We start from the raw sequence: 13,984 nt of genomic DNA, 5'->3' as shown, positions 1-13,984 counted from the left end.
TCCATATCTTAATATTAACTTTAGTGAGAATTTTTCTAGCTAGTTTATTAAACCCCCTATGACGAATACACAAACTTGTTTAACAGCTAAGCAAGGGACCGTCTCTTGTTTTAATGTTTTTCTTTAATAAACTCCTTCGATTGAAGAATTTGTTATTAATAGTTAATTGATGTGGATTTTCACAAAAGAATTGTTCGCCACATGATGGTCACAAATAGAATCATAAATCATTATTTGTGGAAATCATGTAAAGACCTATTTGATATGATGCATGAGATATATTGATGCTGGAAAATCTAACTCTTTTTGGGTTTCTCTCATAATTTTATATGACTCAATATTATTAAGCCTATATGTTGGAAAATCTAAGAATCGTGTGAAAATAGGGACAGGCCCAGGTTGGGGCTGGAGGGGGCCAGCCTTTGATTAGTTCAAACTTCAAACGCTTCATTCAGGGAAAAAAAAAAGGTTAATCTATAACTTGTAACTCTATGATCTAAATATGAAATCTTTTTAACATAAAACATTTTAAAAAAAATCGTATTCTACGTTATTTGGTACTTTAAGTGGCTATATTCCTTTAGGGAAAAAAATAAATTTTTTTCTTAATAAAAAATTAAGGAATAAACCAAAAAAATAAGAGACTTTTTTTTTTATGTGAAAAAAAAAAAAAAAAAAAAAAAAAAAAAATCTTATGTATATATGGACGCACGCACGTTTTCAAAACACATATTGTATATGGTTTTTAAATCATCATTTCTTTCTGAATCATCTCAAATGGTTGGCAAGAATTAAAACAACAATAACCTACCATTTTCAGGGGGAACCTCCATGAAAACACTCTTCCAATGAGCAAGAACTTCAATGATCAACACGTCCTCACCTTAAAATAGCGACTCACAAGCCTCTTTAGCAGAGTTTGCCCTTATCCTATACCACCAAGGTCCTTGGATCTCCTTGGTTCTGATTCCTTTTGTACGGGGGGAGGGGATTAGCTCTTTGAGAGCAGGGCCAGCCATGGTTATCAAAATCTCAATCTGGATCCTACAATCCTACGATTTTACGATACCACCTGCCCAAAACGATTCGGATCTTTCAAAGATCTTTCGATCGTTCAGGATCGGTAGAATCATATGATTCTGATGATTCCAAATGATCTCGATTTCTTATAATCTTTTTTAACTTGACAGAATGCTTAGTTAGATTTAAATGAAAAATAAAATCTCAATAGACCAAGTTTTTCCACTCTAATGTAGAGAGGTGTCAATTGGACCCAAATAAAAAATATTTCAATAGAGTGTCACATTTTAAGGTTTTTGGCCTCTTTAAATGATGCTTACAAATGGATGTAATGATGTATGGTAATTATATCAATAAATATAAAATTTATGTGATTATTTAACATACCAATGTGTATTTTTTATTTTTTTCTCAAATAATATAGAATCTTATGATCCACAATCCGATCCTACGATCTACGATCCCACCTACCTTTCACGATCTTACATAGGATATCGATTTTGACAACCCGACCAGCCCTAGGCTTAGGCCAATTAGGCCATTGCCTAGGGCCTCCTTACTAGAGAAGGTCCCAAATTTAGGGGCAAATTTTTTTTTTTTATACATATAAATATTTTTGGGAGATATTAAAACATTTTAGTTTACATTTTTTTTTCACTATTAAGAAGGCTCAAAAAATTAAGTAATGCTAGAGATAGAGAAAAAACAAATTTAAATAAATAGGTCTTTCAAATAGATGTGTTACTAATCACTAGTAATTCAAATAGGAAAATGTTAAAAATCTATAAATTTTACTACATAACTTTTATTTATTTAATTATTTTTATACAAGATAAAAATTATGCTCTAGCCTAATCTAAGTATATATGTGTGCAAAACTCTCTTCTAAAGACTTAAATCTTGGTCATTGCCCCCCACATCCAACAAGAACTTATACTTGTAAAGCAATCACTGCACCAAAGGCGCGTGGTGGTCTCCATAACTTTTATAATTTGATGTAACAATAAATATGATAGTTAGATTTCAACAAACTATTGAATGCATTTTTGAATGAATATTTGTGATTGGTGATATATCTTTGTAATTCTCATGTTGTAAATTTTATAATCTTTTTAGTATTTTTGTAAGCCTCATATCATTGATCACATTCATTATAACACCAATTTATAGTAAAATGTGTTATAACTTTAGCTTTTTCTCAACAAAAAAAAAATCATACTAAAGAGTAAAAAAAATGAATTTTAAAAAATTATTATATAAAATACTAGTTAAATATTATTTAAGTAATAACATAAAGTTCCCATTTAAAAATTTCGCCAGCCTTGGAAATGCTTGGGCCGGCACTGTTTGAGAGTAATCACCTCCCCACAATTGTGTTTTTTTTATTATTTTTTCTCCCTTTATTTCTCGTTGGCAAATTAGTAATATCAAGGTTGGAATGATTTTTAGACTTTAATGGTGACAACATAGAGTGAGGAACTAACGATAGAGATTGGATTGTGGAGAATAGTTTCTAAAATAAAAATAAACAAAAATTAGCCAATGATGTGAAAATTTTATATAGAACATTGGCATGAAAATTGGCAAAAATATTAAGAATATATAGTACATATAATTCAATGATTGAATTTTCAAAATATAAATTTAATAACAAGTAATTAGGTGATATAATATTACTTAGAGTTACACTAGGTGTAACTTAAACCTAATCCATATATATATATATATATAAAAGAGGTCATTTCCAAGCTTAGATGCAAGATTTAAGAAGATTGACAAAAAACTATTTTTAAAATGGCCTACACAAGGGACAAAAATGAAAAGCTTTAAACATGAGGAACCAAATAAAAGCACTCCAGACATTAAGGATCAAAAGTGTAATTTAGTATATATTTTAAAATTTAGCATTAATCATACGTGGGTTGCATTAAGTCTCCTAATAGAGATATACTTTTGATGTCCTCCCCACCCCCCACCCCCCCTCCCCACAACCTCTTTTGTTTTCTCTTTTTTATCTTTTGATAATTTTGGTCTGTGTTGTGACCGGGTGTGTTGTGACCGGGTTTGTAATATTGGTACTTCTAATTTCTAATTTTTAATGCTATCTAGCTTACCCAAAAATAAAAAATAAATAAAAGATATATCTTACTCATGCCTACAATTTGGTGAGATTAACTCATAAAGGTGGTGTGTGCACATGCTTAAGATGAATACATATAGAATGGAATAAATGAACAACAATTTAGTACATCACTTTCATTGTATTAGGTTATATAATCAGGGTAATGATCTAACAACCTGTTAGTTCTTTTTATGAGGAACCCGCAGGAGAATTTATCCTGGAAGCAGGAATCATCATTAACCAGCTGTTTTTGCATAGCCTGCATACCTAGTTCATCACACAATCACAATAAGGGTCACTTGCTTCCAAGAAAATTAACAGCATTTGAATCATTCATTTTGTTTCATGCTTATTGAAATAAGAGAAGGTGTTGGGAGCATTGAGTCTTTATTCAAAATTTGGCATGAATCCAGTCTACCAAAAGATCAAAGAGAAAGGTGAAAAAAAACCTTAACCCAACCCCCACCAAAAAAGGAAACAAGAAAAGGGATATCAAAGATTGAAAATCATTAACATAATACAATCCTTTGAATTGCTATACAAACATATCAAGTTCTACATGAACCACAATGGAAAAAAATTAACTTCCTAGGAATACCCTAACACCCTAGTGAGTCGTTATATTGTGAGCACAACTTCACTCATAATACAATCCTTTGAATTGCTATACAAACATATCAAGTTCTACATGAAACACAATGGAAAAAAATTAACTTCCTAGGAATACCCTAACACCCTAGTGAGTCGTTATATTGTAAGCACAACTTCACTAGGACGGGTTTCAAGGACTGTACATCAACTCACCTAGTTTCTCCTACCAATAATTTGTTCCAAACAACAATCGTACTACACAATTTATCCAATGAATTCCAATGAGCAGAATATTCCAAGATATAAAACTAACTAGATACCTAAAAACTGGAATGAAGCTCATAACTATGTATGCCAACATTAAAATCAAGACAATGCATATTTCATCCAGCAATAACCTCCAAGCTATTCTTGATTTTGATCTGTCCCCAAAAAAAAAAAAAAAGAAGAAAAAAAAAAGGAAACAAAAACGAGCTTAAATTGCTTAAACTATCTTTGGTTTTGCTGTTCTTTGGTCTCCATCTCCTTGACATTGTCTACTATGTATTGGATCTTCTTTGATAGGCTCTCATTGTGCTCGTCAATGTGCTCAAATATCATTTCTAGATGCCTTTTATAGGTTGCAGCTCGCTTTTTCTCTATAGCCAGCTGCTGGGATAGTTCCCGAATCTTATCATGTTCATTCTATAAAAGCAAAATATGAAAAAGGTTAGTTACAATTAAATACTTGTGACATTCAGGAGAAAGATGTGAAGCTTGGACATGACATGAAATAGAAATTTCACCATGTAAATAGCATTCAATGCATTTCACTCAAAATGAGTAACATGCATTCATGTTTTAATGGTTGTAACTGTTAAACTTCAACGTTAATATGAACTCCAATTTCTTATTCCCAATTGGGGAAACAACTTCATTTCAGGCATGGATTTGTACCTTAAGAAGTTGAAATACCAACAAATGTCACAGAACACCATAAGATTCCTTTTTTTTTTTTTAAATCAAGTAATATGAAAATTTTATTTGAAAGAGGAGAAACCTAAGTATATAAGAGAAACAAAGGAGTTTCCTAAAAAATTACAATCTGGATATTTAAGAAGGAAATGTACAATAGAAAGAGAACAAGCATGGCCAAATGCATGGAACACTCAAACAAAATATGTAGAAAGGTTAGACAACTCAATGTCATTAAAGGTACAATTGTTTCTCTTTGTAGCAGGGCATGCTCTGAATTGCAGCATTTCTATTTCTTTCAAACATTCCTTGCCAAAAAAAAAATAGACCACCTGCTGGGACATCACCCATTTAATCCCAAGTAACATAAAAAGAAAAGACCACAAGTCCTTGGCTACTGTAGAATGAATAAGCAAGCAATTAGTAGTCTCTCCACTACAATTACACAAACAAGTAACAACACCAATCCAGTCAAATGAAATTCTGTTTAATCAAATTATCCTTGCTAAGAATTTTTCCCAAGGTTGTGCAAACAAAACAAAGCAACATCTCAAGCAACTTTACAATGCCAAATACTCCTCCAAGGGATTTTCACCATTAAAGCTTCTTAGTGCCCATAATATGAATATATATTGAATTGATCAACACCCCTTGCTTCCAACACAACCTATCAGCCCCTTCATTTTCAGCATGTTAGAATACAGTAAATTGAACAAAGAAAAAATCCACCAACTCAACTTCTCAATTGTAGAAGGCACGACTAAATCTAAGATTCAAAAAATGAAACTTTCCATCCTCCTTAAATTCCAAACAATAATGCACAGTTACGTCCTTATCCACAACAATCACAAATAAGTCAGGAAATAAATCTATAAGGATGGAATCCCTAAACAACCCTTCATGCCAAAACCACATACTTTTACCATCACCCACCAAAAATTTAACAGAGTACAGAACTCTCCCAACCCGCAAAGATCCTTGCAAAGAAAATTCCAAACAAGAATGTACAGTTACGTCCTTATCCACAACAATCACAAATAAGTCAGGAAATAAATCTAAAAGGATGGTATCCCCAAACAAACCTTCATGCCAAAACTGCATACTTTTACCATAACCGCCAAAAATTTAACAAAGTGCAGAACTCTCCCAACCCACAAAGATCCTAGCAAGATAATTAATTAGTAATTTATGTTGCCCAAGATTTTGTAGCCAGTGTAGGGAAACAAAAGAAAAAAGGGGTGCCTAATGCATCAATCTAATATGTAATAAAGACAAATTTTTTATTTTAATATAGTTGCCCTATATAAGTCCTATCGGTAACCACCATAACTACTTAAGGTGCCCACAAGACGTATCCAGTCTCTGTTAAAAGAATAGATACATATGTCCTGGACAATTAAGATTGACAAAACCTTAAAGCCCATAAGCAAAAACAATGATACCAATAAAAGTGCTATAAATGACAATTCAGAAATTCAGAGAAAAATTATTGAACATATATGGGCTCGAAGTGAACACCAAGGCTAGTACTGCCCTATTTGTATGTTCTCTTAGAGATCAACCCGTGTATTGGAAGTCATTTGTATTATACAAAAAATAAATACAGTAAAAATATTTAAAATAAAAATAATAAATGGAATAGTAAATATTTATTTTATAATACTATAATTTCCAATGCAAAACCACTCTACTTGTAATTTCAAGTTCAACCAGTGACCAAAGAGTCTTTAAAGGTCCCACTGTCACTTAGATACCTTTTACATGTGTATACATCTTTTAACATGCATTGTACTAGAATGGATATCTTATGATATTCCAAGGAGAAATCCAATTATCAAGATCAATAAATTCAACTTCAGTTCTTCATCCAAATAAATAAATCCTCAGATCTGATGAATAATTACAACACATGGTGTCAACTAAAATAAAAAAGCATTTTATAAACAACAAATTCAAGTTTAGACCTCAGTTTTCAACTACCACAGTCAGTTGGCTGAGCTAGAAAATTTTTCTCAAGAGGGCCAAGCTAAATACAACAAAAAATTTATATTAATAATAATAATGACAAAGTTTAGCGACAAAATTGACGGTAGCCTTAGGCTACAACCTTAATCAATGTCTTTTTATTGGAGGTGAATTTTGACAAATCCACCATTAAATTACATTTTCTAGGAGATTAAAGATCAATAGCTATATCATCAATAAATTGTTTAAATTGCAAGTTTTTGTTGTTTAAAATTATGCATAAAATATAAGTTTATAGATCATATAGTAAATAATATCCAATTGACAAAAATTTAACATGTGTATTAAAAGCGCAAAAAATATGCAATTCAATATTTAGATTTTCAAAATATGTAGTAATATTTATTTTATTAAGTAAGGTTAAAGTCTTAAGCTACAACTAATTTTGTAACTAAACTTTGTCCTTTTAACATGATTCAACATATGCCATTGTTTCATACATAGTAAAATCTACAGCAAACTAATTTCTCTCTCTCTCTCTCTCTCTATATATATATATATATATATTGCCCTCACTTAAGAAACCCTAACCCCAGTACACTGAAATTCCAAATATGCCATTACTGAACTGCAGGGGCCTTCTCTCCCTGCACCCTCCAACCTATTAGTTGACCTTGGCATAAGAGACTTAAATTTAGCTGCAGTCAAGGGTTGAGACAGTAACACCGGTCTCTAATATAGACACCTCATGAACAGAGAGAAGCCACCATCTCTAACACTCCACAATTCAACAAAATAGGAATATGATCAAATGTAGATTCAGGAAGTTAACAATGTACCGCATTAGAAAATAATTCTCTCACCACACTGAAGCTAGAAAATGATCTAAGACAACAATGGAGAGTCTTGGTTATTTGACCAAGTATATACAGTGCCCTTTAAAAGAAAATCCACCAGATTTAAGTTTGCAATAAACTCCAAAAATTCCATCATCCTTCCACAGAATACATTGCAGTGCAACCTTTCTAAAGGAATAGAAAAACATTGAAATCTCTAACCTAACACCAGGTTACCTCACTTAAAATAATCATTTTTTGCTAATTAATCTTAGCTCAAATGGCACTTTCTCATCTCACAAGTGTGGCTAAATTGTGAGGTTGTAGCTTCAAAATTCATTCTAGATGTTTAAATTCATCCCAAAGAGCATGTGAATCCCCATCCTCATTTGAAGTATACACTCCAATAAAAGACTAAGTGAATCTTTCCCTTAAATTTTTTTTTTTTTTTTGATAGATAAAAGGATGGAATAGTCTGTCAAAAGGTATCTTTCTCTATGTTGAAAAGACAAGAAACACAGTATTGACCAATATCCAAATCAATCTTTTTCACAACCCACCATCCAACATGAGATGAACAGCCCAAGTAACACCATCATTTAACAAAATAGCCCAATCAATAAAAGCCTCTAACCCCACCCCCCCCAAAAAAAAAAAAACTCCTAACAAGCTCTTAGTCATAGCTTTTTCATTTCTAGGAAAGCATACCACATCTCCCTCGAATTACACATATAAATCCTTAAAATAGACCATTTTCAAAGATCATCCAAACCCTGGATATTTCAAGAAAAATCTTCATATATATAACAAATGCTGAAGAACCTCAATGCTAGTCCACCTCCCTTCCCTTCTACCTAAACCATCCTTCTCTATATCAAAATCAATGGAAGAAGCCAAATTTTTTAACTACAGAAATCCTTTACTGCTATTATTACCCAGAACTATGGACCTACCTTCAGAAGTTACACATCCTTTTATTTCTTTAATAGCAAAGAGCTTTACAACTAGCTCTTCAAAATCATTAATTCCTACACAGAAGAACTTACTAAAATTCTTCACCCCAAACTTACCAAAACTCTTTCATAATTAAACTCCTCACCACAACACCCCCCCCCCCCAACCCCAAAAAAAAAAATATATATATATATATATATTTTAACCTCTCAAGACTCCTTCAAGTTGAGTTGCTAGGTTGATTCAAATAAGTGGTTCATAGCTTATGCGGTTCAAGCATAGAGCATCATCATAAAGAACCATCTCCCCTCTCAACCAAATATTCCACTATTAGACCCTCACTAAGTGGCTAACAATTCAGGTTGCCCATCCTAATCCTCACTAAACCCCACACTCCCCAAATATACCAAAAGCCCGCCATATTTGTCTGCTCCACAATCAAAGGATTACTAAGACCCATATGATCCTTCTCTGCTCACAACATCAAGATACTGATAAAGAAAAAGGAGGGGAAGAATCTAGACCGTCACCTAGCACTAAGGAATAATTACCTTCTTTCTAAGAAAAAAACCACTGGATATCCCTCATTAACTCAATACCTTGCTGTACCAATTGCTACAAATTGAGGCTTCGCCAATTTCAGAGTTCTTCTCTAGAAAGTTCAACATTTTTGAAAATATCACTCTTTTCTTTGAGATTTTGGACTATTTAAAATTCAAGCTAGTTTGATGTGCCTAAGATGGACCAACTATTTTTCCCTTTGGAACCCAGACCCACAATTTTTTTAAATATATTTTATCAACCCAATATACATGCTGAACTAACTAGGCACAAAAATACCACAAGGTTTTTTTTTGGTGATATTTGAATGTTGTTGGTAATTAGAGACAATTCTTCTTGTATTATGCTTTTCCCCCCAATGTACGATCTGTTTCTTACTAATATCTCCTACTGATGCATTAGAAGTGAGAACCACGCACCTCCAATCTTAGCTGTTGGTCCAAAGTCCAAACTCCACCCTTATGCATCCTTTGAGATCCTATCTCCCCTGCTTGACATAAAACCTCCACCTTGATAATCCTGCTGGTCGGCAAAAGCCACCAGCTAATACTATAGTGTCAGCAACTCGAGACAACAGACCCTTAATGTTATTGCCAAGAATCTCCAGTCATCTTCCAACGGGATTGGTGACTCTACTTTGGAAGGATCTTATCCATGATTTTGACAAGGATTCATTGATTTCGTTAGCTGTGTCCCCACATAATTTTGCCCAAGAAATAGCCCTAAACTTCAAATTCAAAGGCCTCACATCCATACAAATTTCTCCATTCTAGTATGCAAACAACCCCCTTCCTCACCCTAATATGAAACGCTAAAATCTCTATGCATCTTTCACTGCTTTTCTTTCTAAAAACCATTTCGATAACGAACCCAATACACATCCTAGAAATGGTTGAAAAACATGTATTCTACAATCTGATCTCACCTTCTCTAGTCAGCCCTCATTGATTTCAACCATTCCAAACCCATATCAAAACCAAATAACCATGAAACCTTTCCTAGATACAAATCAAATCTAACATCATAAGCAAAGACAATAGTTTTTGAATCTATCCATAGCCCACCACTACCATTTACTTGGTTGCCTTGCTGGTTCATTCCTTCATGGGGTCTTCTGGTTGGTAACTCAGATAGTAAAAATTTCGAGATTCCTGCAAGTTTTCCAACAAGGTTTGAGCTCCGGCAAGGCTGCAGAGAAGAATTAGGCTCAACATGGAACAGAACAGTGAACTATTGAAAAAAAAAAAAAAAAACCATTAAACTACAAATCCTTAATGTTTCCCTAATCTCCAACCATTTCTTTCACTGCAGTATAGACTGTGCTGTTCTCACATCTCCAACTCAAATTCCCTTTTCTTTCTCTTTTTTTAAAATATCTCCAACCCAAGTTCTTTTGACCTTCCTTTGGTCCATGCAGCCAAAGATCTTAACCTAGACTACTCCAACTAGTGAAATGCTAGGTAACACTTGAAAAGGCACCTTCACCAAATAGCCCCACATACACCATAAAAAGCCAAAATACTGTTCACAACCCTGAACAGCAACCAAATCCTTGATTTATTCCTTTTGTTTCATCTATAAATCCTACTATTTATTTTCACCATTAGAAACCCTATATTTCTTATTTTTTCCAGCTTTTTTCCCACCAAACCCTTGCACTAATTCCTCAAAAAACAAAAAGTTATCCAAGAACTGCTAGACTTGACCCGGGAATTCCAAATCCAATTCGTTTTTCTTCCCTTTGTCCTACGTCACCCTATGGTAGTGGTTATATTGAATATTGTTGTATTACAAATTTATAAAAATTTCAGTTTTCTACCTCTGAAATGATCTCCCATTCATATGTATTTCTTCCTTTCCATCTGCTCAATCAATTTGTATTTCTTCATGTCATACTAAACAACTTCCTGCCTAAAATAGTAATCAACACCACCACCAAGTATATGGAATAAGAACAATCTCATTCTTAACTATAAGGAAATGTAGGATAAAAAATAGCCTCTTGAATTAAAATTCTGGATAGTAACACTCGTATTTAGATATTTGTCGAATCCACCCTACACAGACTTTGTTACATCTTCTGCGAGAATGTGATTATAGTCAAAAGTGAATTATTAATAACTCCAGAATCGATAATGCACCCATGTCATGATGATTATGGTCAAAAGTGACTTGCTGTTTCTATCATTTATATGTCGAAATAAAAATTGATCACATAATCCAACCAAATACTCATGGAAAAACATAAACAAAAGAGTTCGAAAGCTTGCACTATATGGATCCAATCTCAAGTTATTAAAAGAAACAGAGTCAGATGATTAGAGATAGGGGGAAATGCTTAAGGCAGTTAGCTTTAATCTGAATCATTCTAAAACGCCTTTTGTAGCTATAATGTGTGATAATAAAAAAGAATATAAAAAGAAAAATTCATAGAGAATTTCTGGAATAAGTTTATTTTATAAATTTTGACATCATTTTGATTTATAGGTAAAAGGCAGAACAGTTCACAACTTTATGCAATCCTCTACTGAAAACTTGGCTCAATCTATAAGACCAAGACATCTCAAGAAAATCCAGTCATGCATGACTTACAATCCCCCAAAATTTCCATCTATGTCATCAAAAGCGTAATCAATTCAGAATACCCTTAAAAATAGTATATGCAAATGATTACAAAAGTTGGTCTCTTTATATATCAAGCATATGATTAAAATAACATCAGAGCATAGAAATGTCAATTATAAATAATGAAGGAACAAGAGCTAAAAATAACGAAGGAACAAGAGCTGACCGGATATTGATCATAAATGCAATCCCTTCGACCTTTTCCAGGTGTCAATGGATGAGTATGCTCCTTTACAAATTTTGTAACAACCCATTTACCAGAACTTACTTTCCTCACTAAAATCATTGCCCTACAACCAACTCTTGTCTCTGCCCTTTGCCTCACAATTTTTTCACGCTTATCAGGCATTCTATAGCCCTCCTTGTTACAAACTAGTGCCCGGCCAATAGCAGATCCATCACGCCTCGATCGTGAAAGTTTGCTTACACGGATGATGAAACCCACGCGCGTGGCATATGCATTATAAAATGCATGTGCAGATGCTTCAGATTCAAACTCCTGACCCACATAGGGCTCATCTGATGGAATCATTGATACTGAAGGAATTGCATTAGGAACTATATCCATTCCAGAAAAATCTTGATTCATTTTATCATCCTGATCCTGTTGAAATGCCCCTTCAACAGAACTTCCACCAGTTTCATTTTCATCATTGACTCTATGATCCTCCAACTCAGCAGAATTTCCATCCACCTCGCCATTAAGATTGCCATCAACACTAAACTCCACTGCATAAGAAAAACTTATATGATATTTCTACACCCAGATGATATTTCAAAAACCAAGAAAGAAACCAGCTCCCAGTCATGCATTTTCCACAATTTATGTTTCACCCCAAACAATATAGAGAAAAAAAAACTACTGTACTCATCTAAGCAGGTCCTAGTAAATTTACAAGAATAAACAGATTTCTCTATTCAGATTTCTTTTCATCTGTGGCTCGTTTGGCTAGAGATATTTAAAGAGAAGGATTTGGATTTCAACTTTTAGTTCAAATTACTTGAATAGAACATAAAATGACAATTTATTGTTCCTATTGATAAATTTATGGAGAGATTTGAGCTTTATCAAAGAGCAAATATTATCGTCCTTGTTTGATTGGATGCATGCTCTAGGCAACATCCCTTTGATGTCTCTTGTTGATTTTATTGACTCTCTTTTGAAGCAAGTTGTATTCTTTGAAAAGGGTTGGGGTGCACACATTATTATTTCCCATCCTCTCTTTCATTTCTAATAAAACTTTTACTTATAAAAAATGATTAGGTGCAATACATCATTTCAAATTCATAACATCACGAGTATTTTTTCAGTAAAATCTCCAAAGTGTGAAATCATTATGAGTTGTTGAATTTATAACTGGAAATTTATACTAACAATTGTTCTTCAAACTCCCTTAATTTTAAATCCTCATATCCAAACACAACTTTCAGATATTTACATTCAATAATTAAAGATACATAATTTGTACTCTCTTCTTTTCCTTTTTCTTTCTGATTACTTGAAAACAAATCCAAGTGTTTAATTCTCTAATATGAGCCACCTTATAAAACAGGGGGAAAAACTTTAAAAAAAAAAAAAATGATATCTTATATATAAAAACCCTAATCACTAACTGATGATTGAGACAATCAAATTCACTATTAAATAAACACTGTAAGTAGAAAACTTCAAATTATATGCCACAAAATTGAAAATTTCTATCAACTTTTCTTTCCCTTAATTTTCTCAGCCACCAAACAGAGCATAAATTCAACTTTCCTGTAGACCCCACTTGTATTATACAATCCAAAACACCAAAAAACTGATCATACTTTAATATGAAAATTTGCCACCAAAAAAAAAAAAAAAAAAAAAAAAAAGAGATTTTCCTCAATTTAAGAAAAAAATGGAAAATATTTATAGTTTTAGCCAGCTTTTCATTTCTTAAATTTTCTTGGCAAACAAACAGAGTATTAATTAAAAAAATTGGAAATTAAAAAACTGAATTAAACAATTGTGCCAATTTTCTCTGTAATAAGAACCAATTAAAACGAAAAAAATTTCAAAAAATAATTTAAAAAAACAAAAACAAAAACAAAAACAAAATATGAACATATTGAATATAAACTATACAAAATTAATAATTAAATAAATTAAAAACTTACTGCAAGTTCTCGACGATTCGATGAGAGAGAGAGAGAGCTTCGAAAGCCACAAACACAGAGAGAGAGAGAGAGGGAGAGAGAGAAACAGAGAGAGGAAAGGTTCAGGTTTGTAAAATATGGGGGCTCAGGAGCCGATGACGTGGCGCAAAACTATTAGCTAGCATAGATAGTAAAGGGTCAATGATTTAAGTCATGACAATGATATTTCGAC

The 13,984-nt window shown here is 32.8% G+C and overlaps 1 protein-coding gene across 2 annotated transcripts; it reads right to left on the bottom strand.

The window, feature by feature from the left end:
- Positions 1–3,140: 3,140 nt before the first annotated feature.
- Positions 3,141–13,906, bottom strand: LOC112033516 (protein FAR1-RELATED SEQUENCE 5). Of its 2 annotated transcripts, none has more exons than XM_065777948.1 (3): positions 13,774–13,906; positions 11,795–12,357; positions 3,141–3,409 (listed from the first exon to the last, which is right to left on the bottom strand). In XM_065777948.1, coding segments are annotated over exons 1-3 (642 nt in total). In that variant the 5' UTR covers positions 13,775–13,906; the 3' UTR covers positions 3,141–3,331. The 2 variants fall into 2 exon arrangements, with proteins under 2 accessions (XP_065634020.1, XP_023922057.1); XM_024066289.2 differs by lacking the exon at positions 3,141–3,409 and adding an exon at positions 3,652–4,417.
- Positions 13,907–13,984: the final 78 nt, after the last annotated feature.

Source organism: Quercus suber, unplaced genomic scaffold, assembly GCF_002906115.3.
Source record: "Quercus suber isolate HL8 unplaced genomic scaffold, Cork oak 2.0 scaffold_169, whole genome shotgun sequence".
Taxonomy (NCBI): domain Eukaryota; kingdom Viridiplantae; phylum Streptophyta; class Magnoliopsida; order Fagales; family Fagaceae; genus Quercus; species Quercus suber.
The sequence above is the reverse complement of the archived record's forward strand: the minus strand, read 5'-3'. Positions and strand labels throughout refer to the sequence as shown.

Coding starts and splice junctions, on each gene's coding strand:
- LOC112033516 (XM_024066289.2), bottom strand. Junction 4,418..11,794: donor GCATTTATGATCAATATCCG/GTCAGCTCTTGT, acceptor TTGCTTTTATAG/AATGAACATGATAAGATTCG.